Below are 15,108 nucleotides of genomic sequence, written 5' to 3'. Positions count from 1 at the left end.
GGCAACATTGAAAGACAAATAAACAAGAAAGAAAACTTACTATATTACCTTACTACCTTGCTAAATACATTATAATAAGTCTCTATTTATAGAGGTCTTAGAACACTCTAGAAAATAAAATACACTTACTAAATATCTAATATTAGGTAGTAAATATTAAATATTATTATTGAATGCCACACTTGGATGGCTTTTGGTGGATGACTAATGGACAACTAATAGTTGATGGATAGCTAAGTTATTTGATGTTTTTAGATGTTGAATGATGCTTAATGGGCTATCAATAGTAGGTTGTTGGCTGAAATTAATACTTGCTAATAGGAGACACTAGCTACATTCAATGGACAAGTGTGCAAACTCTTTCAACTCTTTTATTAGACTATTTACTTACAAGGAGCTAAAAATTGTAACAAGGAATTTTTAGTCGAGATGGTATGCTTGTGGCCATGAAAAATATGAAGGCTTCGAGAAGAGATGAGAAGAAATTCTGAGTAGAAATCAGTTCTCTTGGAAATATGGAAAATGTCAATTTGGGAAGGCTTCAAGGATTTTGTGCACAAGGATAGAAATGGTTACTAATGTATGATTACATGCCCAATGACTCTCTAAATTCCTTGTTGTTCACAAGTAATTCCAAGATTGTTGAGGGTAAGGTGCTTGATTAGAAGACCAAATTTGAGAGCGCAGTGGTCACTATAAGAGGGCTGCATCATTCATAGTGATGTGAAGCTTGAGCATGTCCTTCTCGATAGTAATATGTCAGCCAAATTACCAAATTTTGGATTGGCAAAGCTAATGGGTAGAGATCTAAGTCACATACCAATGACTACAAGAGGAACAAGAGGATACTTGACTCCCAAGTGGATCACCAATACTCCAATTATGGCGAACATTGATGTCTACATTTTTGGTATGGCTCTTTTGGAAATCATATCTAGGCGAAGAAACTTGGACTTTACTATGCAAGATTCAAGTAAGCTTTATTTTTCTACATCGGCTACAAGCCAATTTCAACAGGGGAACATGATGAATATCATGGAGGATGGTGTTGTAGTAGAGAAGGGGGAAATGGAACATGTAAGGAGAGCATGCATCATGCCATTGTTATGTATTCAAGAGGGCAATGAAGTGATACTGAGTATTAGGCAAGTGATGTAGATTCTAGAAGGGAAGATAGAGCCTCAATCACCACAGATTCTAACCTCAACACATATGGATAGGTCAGAAAATCAAAACCATACAAATAGCTATAGTTATAGTGATAGAAATGTTGCTAGTTGATAATGAGGTTAGGCTTAAACATTAGTTAATATGTAAAATCAATTCTAAGCAGCTAATAAATATATACATGCTAAGAAAGTAATTAATATACTATTATTATTGGATATCATTGATGGGCTACATATCCTAGTTTAAGTAGTTTGAGTATGTCTTTAGAGAGAGGAGACAAGATATTTAGAAATTCATCGAAACTATTGTTGGAAAATTTCTTGAGCATTTTATTTTTTGTCATGGTTGCTATTATTATTATTTTAGTGTGGAAATTAACTTGAACAATTCTATTCTCTTTTTTGGGAAATTAAAGTGAGCAGGATTAATTAGATTCAAAAATCTATAAAGGAAGCCTTTTTTCATGCATTGTGAGTATAGGCATTTTTCAAAATTTGGACCTAAAACTATTCGACCATTTCCTAAGATAGACTTAGCCAATTTTAAGGTGAAAGGAAAGATCCATTTCAAAGTTCATCAACTAGATAGAAATGGGAATTCAGCCCAATGAAACATCAATAAAAAAAAAAAATTATGACTAATACAAGGATATTTTTTAAAGGAATTTCTAGCAAAAAATATGATATTCCAAAAAAAAATAGGATTTAAATAATATGATCAATAGAGCTAACTAAGATATGCATGAACCAATATCAAATAACACATCAAAGGATTATGAGTTCTCTTGGATACAATTTTCTAATTGTGTGTTGTCTTTGATGTTACATAAATGTCATATCAGCTGTCAATTAGTGCTTACTGAGCTCATTTTTTTAGCAAGATAGTTCTTCTTGTCTACCAAGCATTCCTCGAGATTACTCTGTGAAGACTATGTATACCAAGCTCACTTAGGCATCAAAGGAGATTTTGGCAGTAAATAGTGTTAACAGAGTTCTCATGGTTAATAGAGGAAAGTTGGTTAGAGTCTGTATTAACCAAGTTTTCTTAGTTGCCAAAGGATTTTACAAGTTCACAGTGTTAACCAAGTGTCTATTGGTTAACACAGGGAATCATTTCAAGACTAGTGTTTACCAAGTTGGGTTGACTATCAAAGGATTTTGTTGATTTGGGATATGAAGTTTAATTATTTCAAGTATTGATTCTAGCCAACTATGGTGATGAATATTGGTCATTGTAATTTTTATTGAGGGGACTTGACAATCTGAATGATATAAATATAAGGTCAAGTTGTGATTTTTAGTAGTATGCAAATGTATTGATTGATTGAGAAGGAAAGTGAGTGAGCAAACTTGAAGGATGGTTAGATATCCTTATTGAGTAGAAAAGTAATATTCAATCAGAAAGGATCTACTATGAAATAGAATAGAGATTTGTAATTAGCAATTTATTTGCATCACAATTAGGTCATTTCATTATTACTCTCTAACCATTGTAGCAGTGATCCAAAATGTCTTAACAGAGTTGGTTTAATAGCTAGTTGTAAATCCTCTAATAGGGTGATAGTTCCATTGAATTATTTTAAAGACCTCTTATAAGGCCACTCTTTACAAGTTGATTAAATCCTCAAACAAGGTCACACCTAATAGTGTGTTTTGTAACCTTTAACCAGGTTAGCTCCTAATAGGGCTCACTTTAGAAGAGTGAAAAACAATAACTAACTACATTGGCAGATTTTCCCATATTGGGTTTCCAAATTAAATTTGGTGTCTCTTATGTTCACATCTTTTCTCTTATGTTTGAAAATCATTACTAATTAATGTTAGAATAGCTAAAGTAAGACATACTCTGCATTTACCAAGTTACAACATTTTTCAATACGTTTACCGAGTGACAGCAGTAATTAGTTTTGTCTGACATCTAAGGATCTATGTAAATATTTTTGTGGTAACTAATTCACCCCCTGAACCCTCTTAGTTACTCCATCTATATTTCCAACAATTGGTATTAGAGCTTTTGGTTCTTGCAGGAAAGGTTTCAAGGACTTAAGCTAAAGATCAAGATGTCTTACAAGAGAGAAATTCCAAAGCTTAACATAGACAACTTTTTAGCATGGTAGTGATTTATGGGACTTCATTTGGCTTCCATTGCTGATTCAAGTTGAAAAAATCATGATGAAGAATACAAAAGTCCTGCTGCTACATTATTTTTTGGATATATTGTTGAGAAAAAGAACCATAACACTATGATGATAGATATTGCATCTACTCTTAGCTATGAAGAATTTGATGAGATCAAGGACTACAAAAATGCTTTTGAAATGTGGATCAAGCTAAAGGACATCTATGGTGTTGATAACAATGTGAGGAGAGCCAAAGTAGAAATTCTTAGAGGACAATTTGATTAGATGAGGATGAGAGAAGATGAAAATATTGCCAAATATGTGGAAACAGTCAAAGCCAGTGTTAGTGCAATCAAAGCTTCTGGAGGAGAAATCAAGGATGAAACTATTGTAAGTAATTTTTTTAGAACATTCCTTCCTATCTATGAAATTATAGTATCTACTATTCAAAAAAGGAGGTGTGAGACAAATCATAAGATAACTTTGGATGCCTTAGTGAGAAGATTGACAGTGTTTGATCTAGACAACTATGACAATTATGTTCAAGCTTCCAAGAACATTGAATATGCATTTGAGGCCAAAATTTCACTTAAGGAGAAAGGAAAGAAAATAAAGGATATTTAATCAAAAAGTGAAGAAGAATTAGAGGAAAATTTTGATAGTGATCTTGAAGTTTTTGAAGCCTTGCTTGCAAGGAAATATTCTAGAGGTACTGGAAAATACAAGGGTAAAGTTCCCCTAATCTATTTTTCATGTGAAGAAATTGGTCATATTGCTACCAGGTGCCCAAACAAAGAAAGCAAGGATGAGAAGAAAAGTCACAAGTGCAATTGAAAGAAGGATTTCAAAAATCACACATGATTCAAGGACAAAGGTAAGAAAACTTTTTTTATGGCTAAGGATTTTGATATTAGTGAAAATGACATAGTTTACATTGCTATAAAAGATGAATATGATAATGAAGGAGATAAGATGGAACTTATCTCTTATGTGAGAAAAAATGATACATGGATCATAGATAGTGGATCTTCACATCATATGACTAGAGATAAGACAAAATTTGAACACTCTGAAGACTATGATGGTGGTAGTGTAAGATTTGGAAATGATGAACCTTGTTGCATAAAAGGGAGAGGTCAAATCTCATTAACCAAAGAAATTGTATGTTACAATGCCTATTGGGTTGAAGGACTAAAACATAATCTATTGAGTTTGGCATAGCTAATCGACATTGGATTCAAGGTAGAATTTATGCATGGTAAGGCAATACTAGTGGATGACAAAGGAAAACTAATTGAATTAGGCAAACAAACAAAAGGTAACCTATTTTATCTTGATCTTGGTGATTGCTCATGTTTTATTGCTCAAGTTGAATAAAGTTGGTTATGGCACAGAAGGTTATGTCATATAAATTTTGATAACATGAAGAAAATAACAAAATTTAGGAAAGTAAGAGGTATTCCTAGTTTCAAGAAACTAGATGTTGGACTATGCAAGAACTATCAAATTGGCAAAATGGGAAAGACTAGTTTTAAAAGAAAAAACTATTAATATGAATATATCTTGGAAATTGTGCATACTAATTTGTGCAGACCTATTGGAATAGAAAGCTATAATGGAGAAAATTTCTTTATTCTTTTTGTTGATGACTACTCTAGAATGATGACTATTATGTATTTAAGAGAGAAGTTAGAAGCATTTGAGAAATTCAAATGGTATTTGGAAAGAGTAGAGAAAGAAATAGGGAAAAGACTAAAATGCTTAAGATCACACAAAGGTTGTGAATTCATCTCCAATGAATCTAACAACTGTTGCATTGAAAGAGGAATCAAAATATACGTATTAGCCCTTGGAACTCCTAAGTAGAATGGAATATCTAAAAGGAGAAATAGATCCATCATGGATTGTGCAAGGACTATAATAATTGAAAAGAATGTTGCTACCAAATACTAGAAGGAACCTATCATCACTGTAGTTCATACTTTGAACTGAGTATAGTTGAAGAAGGACTCATATAAAATTCCCTGTGAATTATGGTATGGCTATAAAACCAATGTAAGCCACTTGAAAGTATTTGGAAGTAAATTTTATATCTTGAAAGAATCTAGAAAAGGAAAGTTGGATGTAAAAGGTAATGAAGGTATATTCGTAGGATATTCTAGCTGAAGTAAGGCATATAGATGTTTAAATTTGTCTACTCATAAAATCATAAAAAGTGCACATGTGAGAATTGATGAGTTTGCAAAAAAGACTAAAGAAGAAACCAAAAAGGAACTAGAAGATTAGAGGAGATTTGTTTACATCAAACTTGATACATTGCTAGACACATCTGTTAATAATGAGAATTCTACTCCCTAGTCTTCCTCAGTCACCAAGTTGCAAGAAGTTCAAACCGAGTCACAAAGATCTGAGTCACATTCTGAAGCTATCAAGCCAATGCCTACCAATTCTAAGCAACTAGAGCCAAAAATTGAAATTCAAAATGAATATAGTGGAATTTAGTCAAAAGGAAAATAGCCTATATTGGCTAAGTATGTCAAAAGGCATCATGCACCTGATCGGATTATTGGAGATAAATCAAAAGGTACTACAACAAGAAGTAAGCTAAAATGAACATGTTTTCTTGCTGATTTTGAACCTAGAAGTATTAAAGATGTATTTGAAAAAGAAAATTGGATTGAGGCTATGAATGAAGAAATTGATCAAATAGAGAGGAACAAAACTTGGACTCTTCTACCTAGGCCCAAAATGAATATAGTGGAATTTAGTCAAAAGGAAAATAGCCTATATTGACTAAGTATGTTAGAAGGCATCATGCACCTAATCAAATTATTGGACATAAATCAAAAGGTACTATGATAAGAACTAAGCCAAAAGGAACATGTTTACTTGCTGATTTTGAACCTAAAAGTATTAAAGATGTATTTGAAAATGAAAGTTGGATTGAGGCTATGAATGAAGAAATTGAACAAATAGAGAGGACCAAAACTTGGACTCGTGTACCTAGGCCCAAAGATAAAAATGTGATTCGAACAAAATGGGCATTCATTAATAAGTTAAATGAATATAGACAAGTATCAAGAAACAAAACAAGACTAGTGTGTAGAGGATATGAACTCAAGAAGAAGGAATTGATTATGGTGAAATTTTTTATCTTGTTGCAAGATTAGAAGGTGTCAGGACCTTACTCACATATGCAACACATAAAGGATTTAAGGTATATCAGATGGATGTTAAATCTACATTTCTCAATGGTATTCTTGATGAAGAAGTCTACATTGAACAACTAGAAGGTTTTGTTGATCCAAATAAAAGGGACATAGTCTGTAAGCTGCACAAAGCTTTATATGGTCTAAAACAAGATCCTAGAGAATGGTATGAGAGGTTGTACAACAGCCTTATATAGATTGGTTTCCAGAGAACTAATGATAACAGTAGTTTGTACATCAAGGAAGGACCAGATAACAAGATTGTATTGACAGAGATATTTGTGGATGGCACTCTATTTATAGGGAATGATGATCTATGCAAATAATTTTTAGAGCAAATGAATAAAGAGTTTGAAATGTCTATGTTTGATAAGATTAAGTTCTTTGTTGGATTGCAAATACAACAAAGCAAGAATGGTATCTACATCACTCAATCTAAGTATATAAAAGAGATACTCAAGAAATTTTGAATGGAAGATTCCTCACCAGTTGGAACCCCCATGTGTACTAGACTAAAGCTTACCAAAGATTATGATTCTAAAGAGGTAGATCAGACCTTATATATATCAATGATTGAAAAATTATAGTATGTAGTTCATATAAGGCTTGATATTGCTTTAGCAGTTGGTATAGTGGCAAGATTCTCGGCAACACCCAAAGAAAATCATATGATGGCAATCAAAAGAATCTTGAGATATTTGAAAGGCACTGAAGACTATGGTTTATGGTATAAACTTCAAGGAAATCTAGACCTAAAAGTGTTTACTAATGCTGATTGGGCAAGAAATCTTGATTATAGAAAGAGCACAAGTGGTGGAGCATTCTTTCTTGGTAAAAGGTTGGTATCTTGGACAAGTAAAAAGAAAAACTATACATCCTAATCCATGGTAGAAGTAGAATATGTTGCAGTAGCAATGAATTGTTGCAAGGTATGAAGGTTGAAATCAGGGAACTAGTTGTCATGTTTTTTGATAATAAAAGCACAATCAACATATCAAAGAATCTAGTGATGCATTCCAAAACCAAGCATGTTGCTATAAATATCATTTTGTCAAAGAACTAGTGTAAGACAAAGAAATTAGATTGGAATATGTCCATACAAAAGAACAAATTGTAGACATATTTACCATACCATTACCTAAGGATGCATTCTTGTATCTAAGAGGTAAGTTAAGGGTCATTCCCCTATCTGAAGCTCACTAAATAAAGTTTTAGCAATGCATCAATAGAAACCTAGTTGAAGATCTATTAGATGATGTAGCATAATCAAGAGAATATTGCATATGAATTAGTACTCAAGGTACATTGATACTTATTTGGTATGTGTTGTCAAAGAGGGAGAATTTATTGTCATATCTTTCTAAAATTTGTTTGAAGAAAGAAGCTATGTAATTCCTTCACAAAGGGAGATTACTGCATAAAAGAGAAGCTCGTGGTATAAAAGCAAAGAGGGAGAAACTTTCTAATAGAGAAAGTATTGTTCTCAAATTTCATTGTACTATGACATGTTGCGGTGCCATCAATGCCAAAGAGAGAGATTGTTGGATACAATTGTCTAATTGTGTGTTATCTTTGATGTTACACAAATGTCATATTAGTTGTCAGTCAATGCTTATCTTTGGTCAGCAAGAAAATTTTTCTTGTCTATTAAGCATTCTTGGAGATTAGTCTACGAAGACCGTGTCTACCGAGCTGACTTGGGCATTGAAGGAGATTCTAGTAGGAAATAGTGTTAAAAAAGTTCTCCTGGTTAACAAAGGAAAGTTGGTTAGAGTTAGTGTTAACCAAGTTCATGAAGTTGCCAAAGGATTTTGCAAGTTCACAGTGTTAACCGAGCATTTGTTGGTTAACACAGGGAATCATTTCAGGACTAGTGTTTACCGAGTTGGGTCAGCTATTGAAGGATTTTGTTGATTTGGGATATGAAGTTTAATTATTTCAAGTATTGATTCCAGTCAACTATGGTGATAATTATTGGTCATTGTAATTTTTATTGAGCCGATGTGACAATCTAAATGATATAAATATAAGATTAAGTTGTGGTTTTTAGTAGTATGGAAGTGTATTGATTGATTGAGAAGGAAAGTGTGTGAGTGAACTTGAAGGATGGTTAGATATGATTATGGAGCAACAAAGTAATATTTGATCAGGAAGGATCTAGTATGAAGTAGAATAGAGATTTGTAATCAGCAATTTAGTTGAATCACAATCAAGGCATTTCATTGTTACTTTCAAACCATTGTAGAAGTGATCCAAAATCTCTTAACAGAGTTGGTTTAATAGCCAATTGTAAATCCTCTAACAGGGTGACAGTTGCATTGAATTGTTTTAAAGACCTCTTACAAGGCCACTCCTTATAGGGTGATCAAATCCTCTAACAAGGTCACACTTAATAGTGTTTTTTGTAACCTTCAACTAGGTTGGCTCATAACAGGGCTCACTTTAGAAGAGTTAAAAATAGTAAGTAGTTACATTGGTGGTATTTCCCATATTGGGTTTCCACTTTAAATTTGGTGTCTCTTGTGTTCATTTCTTTTCTCTTATGTTTGCAAATCATTACTAATTGATGTTAGAATAGCTAAAATAAAACATACTCTACATTTATCGAGTTACAACATTGTTCGGTATGTTTACCGAGTGACAATGGTAATTAGTTTTGTTAGACATCTAAGGATTTGTATAAATATTTTTGTGGTAACTGATTCACACACACAACCCCCCCGCCCTGCCCCACCTCGCCCTCTTAGTTATTCCATCTATATTTCCAACAAATTTCATTCCATCTCTTTAAATGAAAGCCCATTGTTGAAAGGGAAGCATTCTATTTTAATGACATTGAAAAGGGTTTTGGGTATTAGGAAGATTTAGAAATACATGTAGCCAGGAACAACTCTAATTCTTTGTATTTAATGCAAAGGATGCTAAGTAATTCAATGTTCTATTGGAGGCACTACTTGATACTAGGAAAAGGAATTTTTTCTCTTATTAGAAAGGGTGTCTTGATAATGGTTCAAAAATTGAAATGAAAAAGGATGAAGAAATTTTTATGTTCATTAGTGATTCACTAAAGGAATTAGGTATCATTTAAATGACTAACATGAATTTATCTGATTCTTTAAATTGAAAAAATTATCTTTGAATGTAGGGGTTTGAGTAGCTCGCTTTGGCAAAGTGTTTCTCAAGATCCTCTACAAGAATGTATACTATATGTAGGTTTCAATCAGGAAATAAATTTGTCTATAGAAGATGTGATTATCGAATATCCTTTATAAGTTTGAAATGTGGTCATTGTAAATGTATTGGGCACTTGGAAATGATGGTAGAGTGGCTTTATTTTGCAATCCTAATAAATTACCACACCTTGGTTCATATTGCTCCACATATATTCAATTTCATTGATATATATTCTACATTTATTCATGTGAAGCTATCCTAATCACAAATATCTATGCACCTTTAAATGTATTAGGAAAGGTTTCACTATGGGCACATGCTATATTTATTCAGTCTCTAATATATTCTCTCACTTGTATTTTAGGAGTGGATTTTAAAGTTATAGATAGTCTAAATGAGAAAAAAAGAGGCATAAATCATCTTAGGCCTTTAACTTTACTAAGACTAAATATATTATTTATCAATTTAGTGGATACATGGTTTCAAGATATGACACCTTTAACTCAAACAATATAATATGTAGGGCTAAGTTAGTTTCCAATGTATTAAGTACATTCCTACTCTTTGATAATGGAATGAATGACAAGGATATTTCCTTTTTAGAATTATATAGGTTGGAAGATATCTAACCTTTAATGAATCAAATTATCTTATTTAATCTTCATATTATAAAAAAAATTCATTTTTCATGGTGCAATTTGTGTGGCTTCTAAATTGAGATTTATTTAATCTCATGGAGAATTGATGAGTTCAAGGGAGTTCTTAATGTAATAAAATTGTGTATTTTTTTATAGAAGGCTTCAATTTGTTATATATGTAACAAGTGATGCTTTGAATATAAATTTTCATTTAGAATTTTAACTTTATAGGTAGATAGAGAGAATATCTTTCTAAATAGAAGTGATATTAATCATGATCGATGTAATGATTGAGAGATGTATTAGTTTAAATATAGTGGCATTAATTATGATGAAGGTAATGGTTTATCTATTAGTAACTATCTCAAACATAGATATAAATTTTAAAGATGACTATATCCCTTATCATATAACTCTCTATTTTAGGTTGTATACCTACAACTAACTATGTTAAATTATTGAAGATGTGAATAACATTTTTAATAGAAGATTTCATTTACATGTTGCATGACCTATTTCTATTTTTTTATTAAAAAAAATACAAATAAATGTAGTTCTAGAGATTGAAAAATAAGTTCTACTTAAAGATAAGGAAGAAAATGAGTTTAAATGAAAGAAGATGTAATAAGAAGCTACATACAAGCTCAATGCAAAAAATAACAATACTCAAATAATTAAAAAAAAAACCTTAGTAGAAATATCATTCTATAAATTTTCAACAATATTTCAAATCTGGAATAATAGGATGAAATTTACTAAATGCTAAACAAAATAAATCACTTGATATGAGGAAAATCTTGATTAAAAATAAATTATATCTCAAAAAAATTCATTAAAATTCACCATATTCACCATATGTTATATTATCAATAAAGAATTTAATAGATTCTTGAAGAAAGTGAGAATTAGAAATGGTAGTAGAAAGAATCTCTGAAAGTGAGAAGAAGACATACAAATAACTAGATTAAATCAAGATTTCACATAAAAGTGCATTGCATCATCTTTAAATAGAGACATGAATAGGATGAATATAATATCATTATCATTTAAATCAACATATCCTCAATGATTTCAACTACTATATTCAAATGGAGAAAGAAGAAAGCGGAAAAGGCCTTTTACAAACTAATCTCACAAAATCAATGAAATGCAAAGCTTTAAAGATCAAAATCTCCAAACATTTGGAACTAAAAATGAGCTAATAAGAAATTTATAATGATATATCAAAGCTCCAACTTTTTATTAGAGTCTACAAGAGGCATGAACCAAAATATATTTTCATTAATACTATGAATTGATATATAGCCTAATTTCGCACAATGTTGAATAATTTTTACTCTTGAAAGAGATATTATAAATCCAACTATATAACCTTTGATTGTAGCACAATTATATGCCTCTCATAAGGAGTTTGAGGTAGCCTACTAGAGAATCTCAAATTGTATCCTTAATGTAATGGTGACTTTTTCCATAGGCTATTGATTGATGAAATTCACTTAGGCTATTGAATTTTATATGAATAGGAATTTAGAAGGACTTAATTAACTCTTTGTATCAAAAATTATTTTTGGTTAGGAAGAATCATACATTAAATGGTTTCTCATAAAACTAATTAATTGGACAACTTATGTATATTGTTCATAGTTCATGTATCACATGAACATAACCACCATCACTTCACATAGTAAGACACATGAGAAATAATACTCAAAGGCATTTCCCTTGATATTTTATTGTGCTTGTGCCATATGTCTTCATAGAAACAATAGTCCACCAAGATAATTGAGCCCGGGGGGGGTGAATCAATTATACAATTAAAATAGTTATCAACCTTAATTAAACTTAACCATTCAATCAAAGTAAACAACAACCATAACAAGATGTGCATACACAATTACACCAGATTTGTTAACTAGAGAAACCCTCAATCAAAGGGAAAATCCTTGTTAGAATGATGCCCTCAAGATGATCTACTAATATAAATATTACTTGTTAGAGGATGGACCCTGTTAGTAATCTATTACAACATTTAGTACATATGAGTATCTATTAGGAGACTTTGAATCCCTGTTAGGAGATTCCAACCCTATTGGGACTTGTTCCAACCCTATTACGAGTTGTTCCAACCCTGTTAGGAGTTGTAGAAGGTAGAAGGACCCACTGTCCAAACAACTTCTAGGGAAAGATCACTGAACTCACTATCCAACTAAACTCTCAATTATTCCTTTTAGAGTAATTATTTGTATTGTTCTTTAATGTCTTTTCTCTATCCTATCAACCAAATAAATCACTATAAAACCTTGTAGGCTAGGTCATAAACATTGGATCCAAATATAAAACCTTGGATCTCACATTAAAACCTGGGCAATGAATTTTTCTCCAACTTTTATCTTCTCTTCTTATCTTCACATTCCACTCTTTGTGCTTTTGTAGTTGTTCATAAATTTCCTTCCTTTATACTAAATCCATAAAACAATTCCTTGAGTCATCTATTACACCTTCTCAATTAATTATTATAGGACCTCATTAAGAACATGTTACACTTAGTGACAACATTAATCTTTTGCCTTGCAACTTGAATAACTTTTTGTATGGGTGACATCATGTTGAGTAATCTTGGCCACATAATCTCTAGAATGTCTTCTACACATCTTTAACTTTGGATTCTTAGAATAAAAATTCTACTAAGAGATATAATGAGTTTACCAAAACATGCTTCTGTAAATTCTATATCAGAATAGTCTTCGCCAAAACATGCATAACTTCTCCCAAACTTAATATCTTATGCTTCTGAGGTTAGTTGTGTGTACTATAAACTTAGTAGCATCTCCCTTTAACCTCACTTAGTGAAAATGTTCAACAATTTGTCCATACCAACTTGATCTTTACCACTGTTCTTCTACTAAATACAACAAAAACTGCTATGTTCACATCAACATGACAAAAAAAGTCATGAATGTAATAAGTCATCATGATAATAATATAATCATGTTACTCCAATACTCCCCCATAGAAGTATCATCAGCATTCATGCTTCCAAAAATCTGCCCCTTTGGCATTGATGGCAACATAGATGAAAAACATCTAGTTCCAAAAATACCAACTATAAAAGATTGTTATTCTTTCTTTTCAAATCATATTCATCAATCATTCTCCCCATTGATATGCCTTAATGTACTCTATATCAAAGTATTTTTCATGTTGTAATCTCTCCCCTATTGACATAAATGTCAAGGGTTTCAACAACCATCAATCTTTGTAACAACTATTTCCAACTTGCTCAATTGTCCAAAGACATTGTTCAAAATAACATCCAACAAGATTCCAAAATGACTCTGTCCATCACAGATACACCCCATATAGGAAGCATCAACATTAATTCTAGACAAAAAATAGTGCTCAATAACACTAGATAGATGCACTATTTCACCATCTATTTTGATGTAGGAAGGGGCATAACCCCTAGCATACCTCATAAATACTCAAAAGTCTCTTTGGGAAGAGTCTTGGTGAAAATATATACAATTTTCTCTTTGGTACTTATATACTCCAATCTAATTTCCTTTTCTTTAACTTTCTTTCTCAACATGTGCTATTTGATAGAAATGTGCTTAGTCTTAGAATGCAACACTGGATTCTTGGACATATTCACCATGCTTGTGTTATCATAATATATGACAATAAGGTCACTGAATTCTACCCTTATATCCTTCAGCATCTACTTCATCCAAACAACTTGATTACATTTTTTTACTGTTGCAATATATTTTGCCTCTACTATACTTTGTGAGTTAGTCCTACTTCTTGCTTAACCAAGAAACCAATATTCCTCAAGAAATAAGCCTCCACCACTGGTGCTCTTTCTATCATCTATACTTCCTGCCCAATCAACATGTATAAGCATATAAAGTGAAATCATTAGATCTATCATACCACAATCCGAACTCTGGTGTTCCTTTCAGGTATCAAAATATCCTTTTGACTACTACATAATGTGCTTCTCTAGGATCAGGTTGAAATCTCACAAAAATTCCAAATGCATTTTCTATAGCTGGCCTTATGTGAGTCAAATATTGCAACCCTACAATCATAGATCTATACTTCTTTTTCTCAACAATAGTAGATAACTTGTGTCTAATTACCTTAGGTGTTCTAACTAGTTTACATGTTTCCAAACCAAATCTTTTTAGTAGGTCTTTCAAATACTTAGTCTAAGAAATAAAGATCCCTTCTTTATGTTACACAATCTGTAATCCTAGGAAGTATTTCATCTCTCCTATAATGCTCATTTCAAATTTCTTTTTTATTTCTTTCACAAATTTTTCACTTTCATTGTCATTTCCTCCAAATATGATATCATCAACAAATATTACCAAAATCATCAATCCATCATCTATTTCTTTCCAGTATAGATTACTATCTACCATACCTTTTCTAAATCCAAGCTTTATTAAATGCTTGTCCAACCTTGCATACCAAGTTCTAGGTGCTTTCTTTAGTCCATACAATTCTTTCTTTAGTTTTCATACCATGCCATTTTCATCTATAAAGGAAAACCTTTAGGCTATTCTATTTATACCTCTTCTTCAAGGTCTCCATTTAGAAATGTTGACTTGACATCCATCTGATACACTTTGAATTTCTTATTTTTTGCATACGCTAAGAATAACCTTACTAAATCTATTCTTGCCACAGGAGCATATGTTTCATCATAGCCTATTCCTTCTTATGGTGAGTAAAATTTACATGCCAATCTTTCTTTGTTCCTTAGAACTTCATCTTGTTCATTCATATTGTT

General features: G+C 31.8%; 1 protein-coding gene across 1 annotated transcript in view; it reads left to right on the top strand.

Annotated features, from left to right (window-relative positions):
• The first annotated feature begins 882 nt into the window (after positions 1–882).
• The window catches only part of LOC149566863 (S-locus glycoprotein family protein), a 65,835-nt gene continuing 51,609 nt past the window's right edge, over positions 883–15,108 (top strand). The window contains exon 1 of the mRNA XM_089816546.1: positions 883–1,077. Coding sequence (XP_089672672.1) covers positions 883–1,077 — 195 coding nt within the window. The remainder of the gene's footprint in view (positions 1,078–15,108) is intronic.

The sequence above is a fragment of the Cupressus sempervirens genome, chromosome 3 (assembly GCF_028749045.1).
Source record: "Cupressus sempervirens isolate cs-2001-9-10 chromosome 3, ASM2874904v1, whole genome shotgun sequence".
Classification (NCBI taxonomy): domain Eukaryota; kingdom Viridiplantae; phylum Streptophyta; class Pinopsida; order Cupressales; family Cupressaceae; genus Cupressus; species Cupressus sempervirens.
Note: the sequence above shows the minus strand (reverse complement) of the source record. Positions and strands in the feature narration are given on the sequence as shown.